The following is a 15,626-nucleotide window of genomic DNA, read 5'->3' as shown; positions in this document are numbered from 1 at the left end:
GAAGAACACACCAATGATGATAGATTTGAGAGTTGAGACAACTACGTAGAAAGATGCTATGGACGCATAAAAAAAGTTGGTATAGATCATATATTTCGATTTTGTTAACTCTGTCTATTACTGAATTCCTAAAAAGGGATTTGTAGAACCATATGCCTATGTTTGTCCCCATACAAACAAATTGTTCAAGCACATCCCTGAAAACAAAAGGAAATGCATGGAAAACAGCTATTTGAATCTTCAAGACTATGGTCAAGCATACGAGGAAAAAGGTCGAATTGTTTCCAATTTAAAGGTTTGGTATACTTCCAGTTCTTTTTTAACTGGATGTCTCTTTTTGTTTTAAATACACAAAAGCAAGTGGTAGTGAATTTTAATCTCTACCTTTTATTTAGTTAGTGAGTAATGTGGTAGTTTCTCATTAAAACAAAAAGAGATTCCAATTAAAAAAGTACTGGAGGTAAGCCAAACCCCTAATTTAAGTCCCCACACCAATTTGAGCCCCAAAAAAAACAAAAAAGTTCCCTCTCCAGGCTTGAGATTTGAAACTAAAGGGTTTTATTACCCAAATGCCATACTCATTTGCTTCTTTTCATTGAAATAAAACCATGCGGAAGTTAAGAAGGTAAAATTTCTCACTATAATATAGTCCTCAATTTGATTTAAGAGAAGACAAATGCAATACAGTATATGCGTCTAAGTATGAATAAAAACAAATGCAATACTGCATAAACAAGGAAAGGACCCTGAGTTATATTAATTTACCAAATAAGTAAAGAAAAGGGGGGGGGGGGGGTGAGGAGGAGGAGGAGGAGTGGGGAGGGACAAATATCCTCCAACTTATTATATGACTATTTAAATGACTATCCACATGATTCATTAAATCGTGTAAGAAAATGTCACACGACTTTTTAAATAGATAACGTCACACAATGTCACACAATTTTTTAAATAGATAATGTAATTAAAATACATGTGAATGCTCATTTAGATAGTCATATGGTAAATTGGAAGAACTTTTCTTTATATTTGAGGGAAACTTCCATAATTTATATGAAAATGCTAATAGTGATCCCCCAAAATCAAATACCTATAAAAAATGACCCTCAACTCCAAATTATATTCATTTATACCTTTATTTTGGGCCCCTGTAAATAATATTCAGGTTCCACCCCCCCCCCCCCCTATAGAAAATACTGCAAAGTGCATACTAAGATTTTGACCAAAAGAGAGTCAAATAATTAGTGTGTTGACACCACAATCCTTATTATATTTTAAATCATTTCGTTAGTGAATTGATGGAATTGCCATTTTTCCACACTGTTTGTTGAAGGCATGATTTTACAAAGGAGACATAATGAATGCACGAACTGAATCATTTTGACAAGCAATATTTACATGCCAGCAGTATTCTCTACCCCAGAAGTACGATGTGCTTCCACTTAAAACTATCAACTGCCTAATCTTCTGTACACCACAAATTTCTAGTGATTGAAGGGCTAATTTTCAATTAAATACTGGAATAATTGAGCTGTAATCCTATTCCACCTAACATCACATAGAATGCATTGAATCAGATTGGCCTGCTGAAGAACAGTGTAGAAAACCTTTCTCAGATTCCTTCATCACTGACAATCATGCAGCATTTCACAAATGCCTACAGGGCTGACAATTCAACTTCCTGAGTACAAGGTCGATATGCCACAAATGTATAGTCATTTGAGAAGGAACCGGGATTGAAACAAGTGATTCCTGTGTATTTGAATGCCTTCTGCTCACTTTTGTCCCCTAAAACAATCTGAATGAAAAGACAAGAATGAAACATGTGTCAGATTGTTCTTGTCAAGACTAATCACTATGCAGTTCTGATGGCATCAGCCAGCAAGTCTAATTTCTTTCCAGTTATTCAGTTTTAAATGTTATGCATCAATTTAAAAAGAGCCACAAGTTCCCATTCTTCAATGTATTTTGAACGTGTAATGAGTTCAAGTCAAGCAATCTGCCTCCAAGATCATAATTTAAAAGTTGTCAAGCAATTTTTCCCCCAACATCCACTTCTTTCTTGAATTGATGAGAAAATATCAGAAATATAATCAACAGATTCAATTTGAATTCTCTGGTTGTATATCATAGCTTTTAACATCATTACCATGGGTGACCTTGCCCTTTATGTGTTTATTGTTCTAATGACGGGAAGATGAGCAATTCAGAACATCATAAAACATAACAATGTCAAACAAAGTACAAAATATTTGGAATTAGTATCAGTACCGTATGTGGAGTAGGATAGAGATAGAGACAGTGGTCATAATTCCAGACAATAGGTTGTACAATAAGAGGGAGTGGACAGAGATGACTTTGATGAGTTATGGTAGCAACAAGCTGCAATAAAAGCTCAAAAGCCATTTAGCACAATCAGCTAATATCCACAAGCAAAAAAATGGGTCAAAGATGTATCTAAAAAATATGAAGATATAAGAAAGAAAGAACAGATTACATGCTGAAAAGGATCAGTAGTTTCTTCCATAGAAGGGGGCATCAGACATGAGCGACGCATTCTATAAAGCAGATCCTGACGGAAAAATACAATTTCTTGGGTATAGAATTTGATTCTGTACACACGTGATAAATGTATAATTATGAGGAAAATTATAGCCACATCAGTTGCTATTAGCAAGCGCACAAGATAAATTCAAATTCCAAGCAGCAATTATGATCTCAATCTCATAACAACATTTACTTATTTCCATTATCAGATGGTCCTTCAATCAAAGAACACAACTTAAAAATAACATTCAATGCTCCAGACATCAGGAGAGTGTCTTTGGAAGGATATTAAACCTATCTTCACAAGTGATCAGAAAGGTTAACCTGCAAGGATTGCTTGAAAATATGGCATTTGGAATGTGCTTCTGAAGCTCTTCAGTTAAATATTTAGGTAAAGCACACCTGGGTAGAACTGTTGATGGACCTGAAAATGTCAAAACATAAGAATTTTCTCAAGCATGCCACTAAATGTGAGGGACATCTGAAGTATGTGGTAGTCAGTTTAGTATACCTGCATCATCAGGTCCTGGAATAAAAAGAAATCGACTATGTTCCTTCAGCCGTGGATGGGCTGCAATCAATTGCCCAAGCTTGCCGAACTGTGATCTGCACACCTCAGTTGCTCATTATTCCTTTTACTTGACATAATTATTTTTATTGTTGTTATTATCAGACAAGAGTAAGCTATATCTCACCTGAGACTTGAGAAAGAATGGAAGGAAAGGTTACAGGGGTGAGAACAAAAATTCCCCATGAATACAAATAAGGAAGGAACCACCTCAACACTCTCAAAACCATCGAGGACAATCTCTAGTTTTCCCATAACCTTCTCATGAAGAATAGAGTATAAAGATTAGACTGAGCTATTCAGGAGGTAAAAAAATAAATAAACAAGAGAGAGACATCATGAATCACCTCTTCATTGTCTAGCCAAATGTCAGAGAAGATGACAAACATGTCGTTAACTGCTCTCTTTTCAAACTCTGCAAGTCTGAGCTATGGGAAGAGTATAGGAAATTTTATGAATTCAAAAGTGTTAAAAGTTATCAAAGAAACTTCAAATTTTTTTTACTAGAAATGCTTTTTCAATTCTTAATCATAGCAAAGGCAATTTATAAGATACAGTCTCTTCTTTAGTTAGTATGCCACCACCGAAGAAGTCATGTCCTGCTCGTGATTTGAGCGACTTATCTCTGTCCTCTAATGGAGGAAATCCACAAGTAATTACCTTCACAACAGAGAGCAAGTTTTAGCATAAAAATCAACTCAAATGATGCCCAGGGAACTTTGGAAAATAGACATGTGATTCTCAAAACAAGATTGCTAGCAGAGTATAAAAGTAGTATGTCCCTCAGTAATGACAAATTTTATTCAAAATTATGATAGCTAGATAATTTTGCAACCTCATATCATATTATTCCACTAAACTTATTAAAATGATACTACCTCATTCAAAAATTAAAATGTCTACACTTGAGGGACTTATTATGATGATTTCACAACAGTTACAAGGTGAGAAAAAAAAAAAAAATTAGATTGGTTGCTCAACAGTTAAAAGAGCAGCCAGAGTCTTAATTAGAATAAGAAAAAGAAAGGATAAGAAAAGGTATGAGGTTCCTTTAGTACAAAAATTTTCTAAAGAATCAGCAACTGTCTAGGTAAGGATTCGCCCACTATATTACATGAATTGAATTCATACACTAATATCCTCCATCTCTATCGAGATGTTCTAGAGATTGAGATTAACAGTTTCCCTACCAACCCCACTCTTAGTCTCTTACAATACATTTTGGTGCCCTAGTTCTAAATTAATGATATGAGATTATAATTTTAGAAGAATTTCCATATAAATTTATAGGAGACCATCCTAAATTATATAGTAGACACCATATTTTGTAGATAGGAACATTAAACAATTGGTATGAATATTAGTATTTCTTCCAGAACCAATATTCTCAATAATGCAAAACATGACTGCCAAGACAAGAGGTACTGAAAATTGCCAAGATGTTTTGATTGAATGTCCAATGTGCTGACCCAAAACATCATGGAAGCAACAAAAAAACTTTTTACCAAAAAATCCTTGTCATTTGCCAAAACCAATTGTTTTTGGACAAATTATTACAGAGTAATAAATAAAAATTAAAGCACATACAAACTTGAGAAACTACCTGCAGTTGTTAAAAGATCAGATTTATTAAGGCAGATTTCAAGAAAACGAAATATAGCACCAACCTGAAATATGCCCTCTAGGAGCATCTCACCTTCTGCTACAACAATGGTATTCTCTGAGAAAAACCCTGTAGTTATCTTGTATTCCTTGTCAAAGAAAAATTCTGTTTGTATATCTACATTTTGACGATCACACCTTTCTTTGACAATTCATATATAAATTACAACCAAAAAAAAAAAAAAAAATGATGCAGTTATAAAAATCAAAATGTGCTACCGAATTCACAATGCATAATCTATGCCTGTATGTTGGATCAACCTACAAGCAGAGATCAGACAGATGTTATCCTTCCAATCCTTTTTCAAGTCATTGATGACTTTTTGAAAAATGATTAGGGAAACAATAAGAATTACAAGTTATGCGAGACGGATGGTATGACATTACACAACATATGATAGCAGCTATGGCCATGGACTAACATAACCTTCATGTCTTCTGCATGAACACAACAGGCAGCACCAAAATGGGTCCAAAGTAAATAATACAAAATTCAAAGACTAAGCAGAGGGATGATGTAGACACAAAAAAAGGGACAATCCACAGAGCCAATTGAAACTAGTGTAGCAAACAGAATTATGAAGATTTTATACGCCATTACCAAGTAGTAGTCAAATTAAGTATTAAGGATATTGCATTAGATAAACTGATTTCAACGGAAGCAGTTAGGTCTTCCAAGAAATAATGGCCATCTTCCAATTGAGATATCACACCCATGACCCATCTTCTTCCAGTTTGGCCAACTAGAGACTGAATTGGAGATATCTGGCAGACACAAGCATTCAGGATCAGAGGCAATGAATGAAAAATTAATTAATAAAGTGGATCTGGGTTTGAGTTTGAGTTTTGAGAGCACCTCACAACTTCCAACTTGTGAAATTTCAGTATCAAACGCAGGTTTGGAAAAATGGTGGTCGCGAGCAAGCCTCTGGAACAGTAATAGGAAGCGGTCCCTATAAAAACCCGCTTTGGCAGAAGCTTCCCCATGAATTGCTAGACTTCCCGTGTGCCTATCAATATCATTCATCAAGTTTAGATTAGAAATTAGAACATTGCCCAATTGCACTTTTATCCTTTCCCTAATTTTGAAAAGTAATAGTAGTAGAATTTTTTTTAAGAGGAGAGAGTGACATGACATACTCGTAGAAGATCTTTTTGATGGGGTCGTAACGAAATTTGGGGACGAAGAAGGCATCAACAACGCGAATAGCAGAGGAGGAAGAGGAGGAGGGCCCACCGGTGGCTTCGTCGTCAACGTCGTCGTCGACAGCTGCTTCGGCTTCTAATAAAAGGGTGACGACACGGTGCACGGGTTCCCTGTCGATTATTGAAGATTTCACTGAAAACAGACAAACAAACAAAGAAAGAGAGTAAAGAGAATGCATTTAGATTTAGATATAGATTTAGATGAGGAAAAAGAGATATACAGGAATTGTGGTCGAGGAGATGGTCGAGAAGGAGGTCGAGGGCGTCGTCTTCAGCGCCTGGGAAACGGTTGACGAAAGAGAGGATCTCATCGAGAGCATCGACTTTCAGAGTGTATCCTCTTATTTTGCATTTCCTCTGCACCTTCTTCCTTATCATCATCGTCCCACTATCCATCTCTCTCTCTCTCTCTCTATCTCTCTCTCTCTCTCTCTCTCTCTGATTTCTTTCTTTGACTCTTAGATCGATCGCTCTTGGCGGGAAAATTGAGCTTTTTCAATGCTCAAAATGGCGGGAAACTATTATATTAAATAAATATAACCTCTCTCCGTCTAATGTCTATGTCTACTTTTCCTGTCCAAGATTTTCAGATCCGTACCATTTATTTAACCATAAAAGGAAAGGTTCAAGATTTTTGAGGTCGAACCGACGTCGAACCGTGATGACGTCATAATTAATTTAATAATTAATTAAAGCCTAAATATAGATATTAAATTTATAAAACTAGCAAAATTGACAATATATCTATATATGTGAGGGAAATTTAATGATTTTCAAGTATATATTTAATAATTAAATAAGAAAGTTAATAAAATAAAATAATAACCATGAAAACATAAAAATTTATGATTAATTTTTAAAGTAAAGTTGAATATCTTTGTAGGATTTTAATTATAATTTTTTTTATTTCTTGTAAAAGATGGATAATTTAATTAAGTAGAATAGAATTGTGTTAAGTTTTTTTTTTTTTTTTTTTTAAATTGCTAAGGGGTTGGACCGCACATGGTTCTCACCAATTCTTGCGGTCCAACCCTAGTTTAAGCAGTTCATGGAATTAACAAAAAATCTGGTTCATTACGCTTAAAAAACCGATTTTTATCTCTGTTCCCGGTTTTTTCGGTCCGACCTCCCGGTCTGATTCGGTTCTGAAAACTATGCTCCTGCTGGCTATTTTTTTCTTTGAATAATATATATAACAATATAAAGTGTAACCCTAACCTCCTAATGGTGTGGCGGTATCGTCTGAGCTTTTTTTAATTTTTACCTAAATGCTCCCTGCCTGGGACCGAGGACATCCTCTTTCCACTTTCAAGGGTTTTTTTTTCTTTTCAAACTCATTGCTTGATCATATAAGGGTCTCTTTGGGATCCACTTATTTTATTAAAACTTGAAACTTTTTACTGAAAGTACGGTATATAAAGGTAAAAGTTAACTGAAATAGTACAGTGGGACTTATAAATAGTACCAAAAAGTATAGTGTGACCATAAATAGTAGCAAAAATAAACTAAATAGTAAAATAAGTTGGCAAAATTAATCATGCCAAACAGACACAACATATCAAACTTTTCTCTTCTTTTTTCCTTTTTTAGGTGGCAATTCCTAGAATTGTATTCACACGTCGACTTATAAATATTCAACTATATAGGTTAGCATTAAGGTGGCATTTCATGTTCATGGGTCGGGTTTGTGTCATGTCGAGCCATGAGTAACCTATTTGATCCGTTTAATAACCTATTTGATTAATAGTTCAAACCTAACTTGAATTACTATATATAACGACCATAAATATAGTAATAAACATATAATTACAACAAAAAATTAAGCAATAATAACAAATTTTAATACTTTTATAACCTAAATAGGTCAAATGGGTCAGACAAGTTCACCTATTGAACACGAACATAACCCGTTTGTTAAATGGATCAACTGTGTCGACCTGAATATGACCCAAACCCGTTTTACCTCAACTCATGACCTGTTTATAAACGAGTTATTTGTGTTGATTTCGCAGGTTGTGTCAAATTTTGCCACCCCTAATTGGCATAAATGCAAAATTATTAATTACATCAAATTCTCTCAATTCTAATATGATATATTTATTAAACAAGTTGATATGACACAACTTGTATAACTTGTTTCATAAACAAGTCTTGTTAAGGTCAACATGATCAAACACAAACCATTTGATAAATAAGTCATGTAATGAAGTTAACACGTTGTGAGTCCCTTTTTTGGACAATTCCCAAACCCAATGCTAACGTGAATCCTAGGTCACTAAGAAGGGCTTCAAGTAGGTATTGGGTGAACTAGGCTCGGCTCACCACAGCCTTGTTGGGCTGTTATACAAATTGATCTGTGTACAAGTTAAATGAACTTCACAATAAATTTATGTATTATATTGACTAAGCAAAGAGAACAGCAAGTACACAACATGAAAGTGAATAATGATAATTATGAATGCTTCAAGAAAGTTTTATTTGATTAAGTCAAGTGTTAGGAGTACATTTGGTCTCACATTGTGAGGATACTCCACAAGGTCCAATAAGCCTCAAAGATCACAAACTTGGCTAGTCCCCTTTGGGTTCCTAAGACTTGTGAAATTTGAGCCCTTTGAATCCGAGTGGTTCCTTGAATATAACTGTAGGGACCTCTTACAATGTTCTTTTACACTCAATGAACTCGATTTAAATCACTGAAAATATCTTTCTTATATTTCTGGTCTTTTTGCACCTTGCTTGTCTTTCTTTTCATGTCTTCCTTACTCCTCTTTTATATTGCTCTTTGAAGGCCTCAAATTATAGTTTTATCCCTTTACTTCTCTTGGTAACATGGCTAAGTTTCTTTGCCTGGAACATTGGTGGTTGTTCCTTTCCTCATCTCCTCTTATTTTGTTTTTCTGGGAACTCACCCCTGAAAGTGTATTGGTGGGTTTTCCACTCATAGAAGCCTCTTTTTTATGACAAATCAGATCATCCTCTAAGGTCAACATTTTGAGACCTATTTTCAAAGCTTAAAAGGACATTTCGAAGGTCTTGAAACCTTGATGTCAACTTCTCTTGGTTGGGCATTTTCCTAGAAATGGCATAGATCCCTCCTTGCAAAGGGTGAACTTGGAAAGTTTTTGACTATCCTCCCTCTTACTGCATATCCTCCGCTCTAACTGAGGTCCCTCAATTCCTTCATCGGGTTTGGGGACATCACTTGTCCCTTTCAATTCTCTCTGCCTCCTAGGAACTTGATTTTGACAAGACATCCAAAGGTTCCGCCCCTCTTTTCCTTTCTCAAGGATATACATGACTCATTCCCAAACAATCTTCCGGATTGCCTACGTCCTTCTCAGCATTTTCAGACTTTCCCCCAAAGGACCCGTTTCTTGGGGATGGATGACCCGTTCGTGGCCCAAGTTTGGGTGCTCTTCCTTTTTCCTTCTCTTTCACCTTTCTTTGACTTCCTTCACTTGTTGGGCCTTTATAGCCCTTCTTAACTTCACAAACTAGGCTTTTTCTTATCAAGGCCTACAGCCCTTCTTGGACTGGACTTCCTTGTTGCATTTTTGGACCTCAACACACGTTTACCTAATACAAACAACCAATTAACAATTCTCTTTTATATATATATAATGCATAAACAAAGTCACCAATAATTAAAATATAATTACAAAACTATGACGGGTAAATTGGTTGAAATTAATCTTTAGTTAAATGGGTTAGACAAATTCAAATGGGTTTTGCATGTCAAGCTCAAATTAGTCAACTTGTGTTAACCTGAATTTATCACAAACCCATTAAGTCTAAAACTTAACCTGCTAACTTTGTGTCATGTTCACGGATCATGTCAAATATTGCCACCCCTACCTATAACTAAAGATTAAGAATCAGAGCCTTTTTGTTTTTAGACGCATTAAAGTTTCTAATTAAAAATGGGGGGATTCTTTTACCAACCTTTTATTGAAAAAATTAATAATAAAAGAAAAGAAGAGTTTCTTGGGATTTAAGTGATAGCTTAATGGTAACGGTATCTTTTATGATGTTCTATGTAAGTTTTATTGTTGCATGACCAACGTTACATCTCTAAAAACTTGATTGAATCCTAATTTCCTCTTTGATGCTTGTTGATACTCATTTTTGCAATACATTTTCTACAAGCCCAATTTGACCAAGCTCGACTTCCTTGTGGGCTCAATTCATGTATTATATTATATTATATTTTTTTAAGCATGGTCCAAGCCTATGCAACTTATTAGGGGAAATTGAGGAAGTGTGGTTTAGAGAGTATGGGTCAGTTCCTTTCGGACCTTTTGCATAAGCCCAACACATACGTGCTACCAAGTGAGCAAGGGACACTGGTAGCACCTTAGGCCAATGGAGGAGGTCTTGTACCTGAAATTTCCACCCAAAAACAGCTTTTATGCTCTAGGTGATATTGGCCCAACTTTTCTACTATACCATTTTTGCCTAAAACATATAGCTGACCCTAAGTGGCTGGCCTGGTCTGCTGCAACAACCAAATGCAATCTCCAAGGACCTGCCATGTCTAGGAAACAATAGCCCATGAATTTAGGCTACTTTATTTCCCAAATTATTCAAAAAGCAAGGCATCCCTCTTACCCAATTAAATCAAATATAACCATAACTTCTTTGATTCACACCTTAAGGTTCAAAGCCTCTTCTATTGACCAAAAGCAGTCACTTAGAGCATCCTAAGTTCAATACAAAAGGCCCAATCAGATTCAAAATCAACTAACCACATTCTACCCACATACTTGAAACTTCAGAGCAAAAGCCCATTCAGCCAGTTAACAATCTTACAATTTCAGAGTTTGGGGGTGGAAATATGGGTACAGGTGAACCTCCCCTCTCTTCCTCACAACCTCTCTCAATTTCCTCTTCTCGCTAACTGTGGGTCAAAATTTCAGACTTGTTGAACCACGTTTTCCTCATAGAACTGAAACTTGAGAGCAAAAACTCACTGAGCCAAGAAACATTCTCACAATTCTGAACCTTAGGGGTGGAAATATGGGTACAAGGTAAACTTCCCTCTCTTCCTCAGAACTTCTCTCAATTTCCTCTTCTCAGTGACTATGGGTCGAAGTTTCAGACCTATTATGTTTTTATGCTTTTTCTGTACTTTTGTTATTAGCATTTTGATTCTATTTTGTCAAAGCACCATTATCCTTATGTTCATTATACATTTGGAATTTTGGACTTGATTCTCCACAATAAACACCTCTAAAGAACCCAAGGAGAGATTTGGGCCATTCTCGCATTTTCGTCCCTTGTCGCAAAAATGTCCCCGACAATGCTCAAGTCTTTTTAACTAATACTCTAATAGTTCTCGTCAACACCATTTCTCAACAAAATCCTGAAAGGAAAATTATACCCACTTCTTCACACCTCAGAGAAGAAAATGAGAGAAATAGAATATCTCGAATTCTAAACAATGCTTTTAAAAGTTTTTCATCTTATTCTATGTACAACTCGTGTCTCTTCAATGCCTATTGGCAAGTAAGGCATTTTGTGATTTCATAACAAAGATTTAATTATTTATTATTATTATTCTTTCATATTCATTTTTCCACGTGATTTCGTTGATTCTTTTTCCTTCTTTTTGATCCGTTTTTCTTCATAATTTTATTCTTTTTCTTTTCGCTTTTGTAACCTTTTTTTTTTTAATAATTTAGATCCATTTTTCTTTTCAAAGTGTGATAATATTGAGTTTGTTTGAGTCATATTATATGGCCACTATTCAACGGACTTATATGGTTCCTTGATTGAAGAGATCCAGTTACTTGATTGATAATATCACAAAGAAAAAACTTAACCAACAAACAAAAAAAAAACTTATGACTGATGAGTCTTGTCGTAATGTTGATATTTATTTAGAGGATGTTGATACTCATTTTCGTGACACATTTTCTATAAGTCCAACTTAACCAAGCCTAACTTCCTTGTGGGTATAATTCATATATTATATTATATTTTATTCTTTTAAGTATGACCCAATCCCATGCGATTTATTGGGGAAATTGAGAAAGTATGGTTTTGAGAGTATGGTTTTCTTTCGAACCTTTTGTATGAGCTTAGCCCATGTGTGCTACCAAGTGGGGAAGGGACATCGATAACACCTCTGGCTCATGGAGGAGGTCTTATACCTGAAATTTCCATCTTAAAAGAATTTTTATGCTTTGACTGACTGTAGCCCAACTTTTCTGCTTTACATTTTTTTTTTTTTTTTTTTTTTTTGTGCCTAAAACACATAGATGACCCTAAGTGGCTAGCCTTGTCTGCTACAACAACCAAATGCAGCCTCCAAGGACTTGCCATGTCTAGGAAATATCAGCACATGAATTTAGGCCACTTCATTTCCCAAAAAGCAAGCAAACTCTCTTATCCAATTAAAGCAAATTTGACCATAACCTCTTTGATTAATACCTTGGGGTTCAAAGCATCTTCTATTGACCAAAAACTTGTCATTTAGAGCACCCCAAACTCAATAAAAAATGCCCAAATCAAATTCAAAAAGAACAAACCACGTTTTACCCTTAGAGCTGAAACTTTAAAGTAAAAGCCCATCCAACCAACTATCATTCTCACAATTCTGAAGTTTAGGGGTGAAAATATGGGTACAGGGGAACCTTCCCTCTCTTTTTCATAATCTCTCTCAATTTCCTCTTCTCGCTGACTATGGGTCGAAGTTTCAGACTTGTATTGTTTTTATGCATTTTTCAACATTTTTGTTATTGGTGTTTTGATTTTTCTCTTGTTAAAGAACCATTAGCCTTTATTTACTAAATTTTGGAATTTTGGGCTTAATACTCTCCACAAATAATCACTTCTAAAGAACCCAATGAGAGATTTGGGCCGTTCTCGCATTTTTTGGCCCTTGTCTCAAAACGTCCCCAACAGAGGACATATACTCTATTTTGACTGTTTCAGCAAATAGAAGTATGTTCTTTATTTTATTTATTTTTTCTTTTCTTTTTTTTAGTTTATGAATAAACTTTCTAACCTCTTCTTGAAAAAAGAAGCTGATTTTTTTTTTTTTTTTTTTTTTTTTTTTAACGGGGTTCAATTAATACCCAATGGTCCTAACACCTCTTATGTTGTCTAGGTAAGTGGGTATTAGAGTTGCAACCAAAGTAGTCGGATACTAGCCATTGAACTGATACAAATTTTCTCTCTCAACCTTAATTCTCAAGTCCTTTTTAACCAATAATTCTCATCAACACTATTTCTCACAAAATTCTAAAAAGAGAATTCTACTCTCTTCTTCACTCCTTGGAGAATAAAATGAGAGAAGAAGAACATCTCTAATCTAATTCTAAAAAGCAGTTTGAAAAGTTTTTTGTCTTGTTCTGTTTACAATTCTTGTCCCTTCAATGCCGATTGGCAAGTAAGGAATTTTGTGATTAAAAAAAAAAAAAAAAATTCTTTCATGTTCATTTTTCTGTGTGATTTAGTCATTTCTTTTTCCTTCTTTCTGATCCATTTCTCTTCATAATTTTGTTCTTTGTTTTTTTTTTTTTCTTTTCTCTTTCATATATGTTTTTGTTTTTGTTTTTTTTTTTTCAGATCCATTTTTCTTTTCAAAGTGTGATGATATGGAATTTGTCTGAGTCATATTATACAGCCATTATTTAACGGTCTTGTATGTTACTTGATTGAAGAGATCCAGTTGCAACTGACAACTTATTGTTTCTAGGAGTTTGCTTTTGTACATAGATATGAGAATAGAGTGGCCAAATTGATGATATCACAAAGAAAAAATTCATAAAAATAATTAAATAAATTATGACTTACGGGTCTTATTGAAATGTTAATATTTTTTTGGAGGACATACCCTCTATTTTTGTGGTTGTTTCAGAAAATAAATGTATATTCTTTTTTAAGTTTATGAATAAAATTTCTAACTTGAAACTCGAAGAAAAAGAAAGAAGTTAAATGGGGTTGAAGGGATACTAATGGTCCTAACACCTCTTATGTTGTCCAGGTCAGTGGGCATTAGGGTTCAAACCATATAGTCAATAGACAATACTCAATACCATACTAGCCACTGAACTGATACAAATTTCATTCTTGAAACATATTGGATATAGATAGCAACATATATAAATTATACTAGGACTTTTTTGGGTGTTTCAGCCGGTATTTATATTTTAACCATGGGTCTGACTTACCTCCAGTGAAATTTTAATAGGAAATCTCTTTTTGTTTCAAGAAGAAACAATCACATCACCCACTAATAAACCAGCGGTAGGGATTAAAACTCAATGCCACACCATTTTATTTTAAGCAACAACTAACCGAACAAACCTTTTGAGCTAACAACACGTTAACGCTTGTAGTTTAAACATCGTTTTTTTTATTCTGCAGCATCACCTTTGCAATACTGGTGTGAACACACACCTGGGCAAAAGTTTAATTTGTTCCCCATTGTTTCAGAGTAAGCATCTGGCTTTTTTTGTTCAAATTTTTTTATGCGATCTCCACACACAAAGGTACGGTCAAACAAAAACATATCTCAGAAGAATGCCAACGATGTGGTTTCTAAATCTTCAAATTATGCTGCTAAGTAACAGAGAATCAAAACATAAATAGTCTTGTTATTTTGTAATTTTCCATGATGAACGCTAGTTGTTTTGTAATGGGGGTGGCGTGCTCTATAAAAGGGCAGTTTTTTTAAGGCAAAAATGCATTTTTTGTCCCTACATTTTGGGTCAATTCCCATTTTGGTCCCAAAATTGATTTCTTTGCAAATTTCATCCCTAAAATTTGAAAATCATTTTTAAAATCGTCCTTCCTGTCAACTTACAGACGGAACCCTCCTACGTGGCAGATGGATATCCACGTGTCAAGCCCACCTATCAAAATAATAATATATAAACTAACATGGCAAGCCCACTCGCTCTAAAACGCACATGCCCCTCACGTGAGGGACACCTCAGATTCCACCTCAGCTTCCCGCGCTCCCAGCCCTCCCAGACCTCCCACGTGACCTCACCTAACCCCAACTCTCCAACTACCTCAGTCATCATACATTAAAATTCCCAAATTTCACAAAAAACCCAAAAATCCTCTCGTCGTCTTCCTCAGCCCGATCCCTGAAATCTCTGAATCAATCCCAGTACAACACGAATAGACACCCCTAAAACAACGAAATCCCCAGAAAAATAAATTTCTCTACAACAATTTCAAGATTGTAGCACTGAAAACTGAAGAAAACGAAAGAGAACATTGTGGGTTGGAGCTTTAATCCAAAATCTACAGCAGTTTCAGGATTGTACCAGTGGGTTGAAGCTCGAAAAGGTAGCTCTATCCACTTTATCTCTCTCTCTATGCATGTATCTCTGTCACTCTGTCTCTCTCTATATCTTTTGCACATTATATATGTCTCTCTCTAACTTTTTTTACACACTCAATATGCGTAGGGACCACTATTTAATTGGTTGTTTATGACTTTACCACTATTTGCATTAAGGAAGCAAGGTGGTCCATGTGTTCCCTCTGTTTGCATTAAGATGTAGTTTTAAGATATGGCCTTTAGTGGTTTAATTAAATAATGTTGACTGTTTGGTTTTGTTTTTTGAGTAGTTGATTATGTAAATAATGTTGACTATCTATCTCATGCATGCAGAATGGACGA

The 15,626-nt window shown here is 35.0% G+C and overlaps 1 protein-coding gene across 1 annotated transcript; it reads right to left on the bottom strand.

Moving 5' to 3' along the window:
• Positions 1–1,233: 1,233 nt before the first annotated feature.
• On the bottom strand, positions 1,234–6,438 carry LOC115962493 (DNA polymerase epsilon subunit B). The gene is made up of 13 exons (XM_031081343.1): positions 6,205–6,438; positions 5,918–6,116; positions 5,634–5,787; positions 5,411–5,542; positions 4,783–4,860; positions 3,671–3,775; positions 3,463–3,543; positions 3,243–3,373; positions 3,059–3,153; positions 2,872–2,971; positions 2,498–2,612; positions 2,272–2,382; positions 1,234–1,798 (listed from the first exon to the last, which is right to left on the bottom strand). The coding sequence occupies exons 1-13, from the start codon at positions 6,377–6,379 to the stop codon at positions 1,658–1,660; spliced, it is 1,617 nt and encodes a 538-aa protein (XP_030937203.1). The 5' UTR covers positions 6,380–6,438; the 3' UTR covers positions 1,234–1,657.
• Positions 6,439–15,626: the final 9,188 nt, after the last annotated feature.

This window comes from Quercus lobata, chromosome 10, assembly GCF_001633185.2.
Source record: "Quercus lobata isolate SW786 chromosome 10, ValleyOak3.0 Primary Assembly, whole genome shotgun sequence".
NCBI lineage: Eukaryota > Viridiplantae > Streptophyta > Magnoliopsida > Fagales > Fagaceae > Quercus > Quercus lobata.
Note: the sequence above shows the minus strand (reverse complement) of the source record. Positions and strands in the feature narration are given on the sequence as shown.

Excerpts from the sequence above, each read along its gene's own strand:
- LOC115962493 (XM_031081343.1), bottom strand. The coding sequence starts at position 6,379 with ATGGATAGTGGGACGATGATGATAAGGAAGAAGGTGCAGAGGAAATGC. Across the intron at positions 2,383-2,497 it reads CTACTGATCCTTTTCAGCAT|CTTGTTGCTACCATAACTCA; the intron begins GTAATCTGTTCT and ends CTTTTATTGCAG. Across the intron at positions 1,799-2,271 it reads TCTATCCTACTCCACATACG|ATTGTTTTAGGGGACAAAAG; the intron begins GTACTGATACTA and ends CTTTTCATTCAG.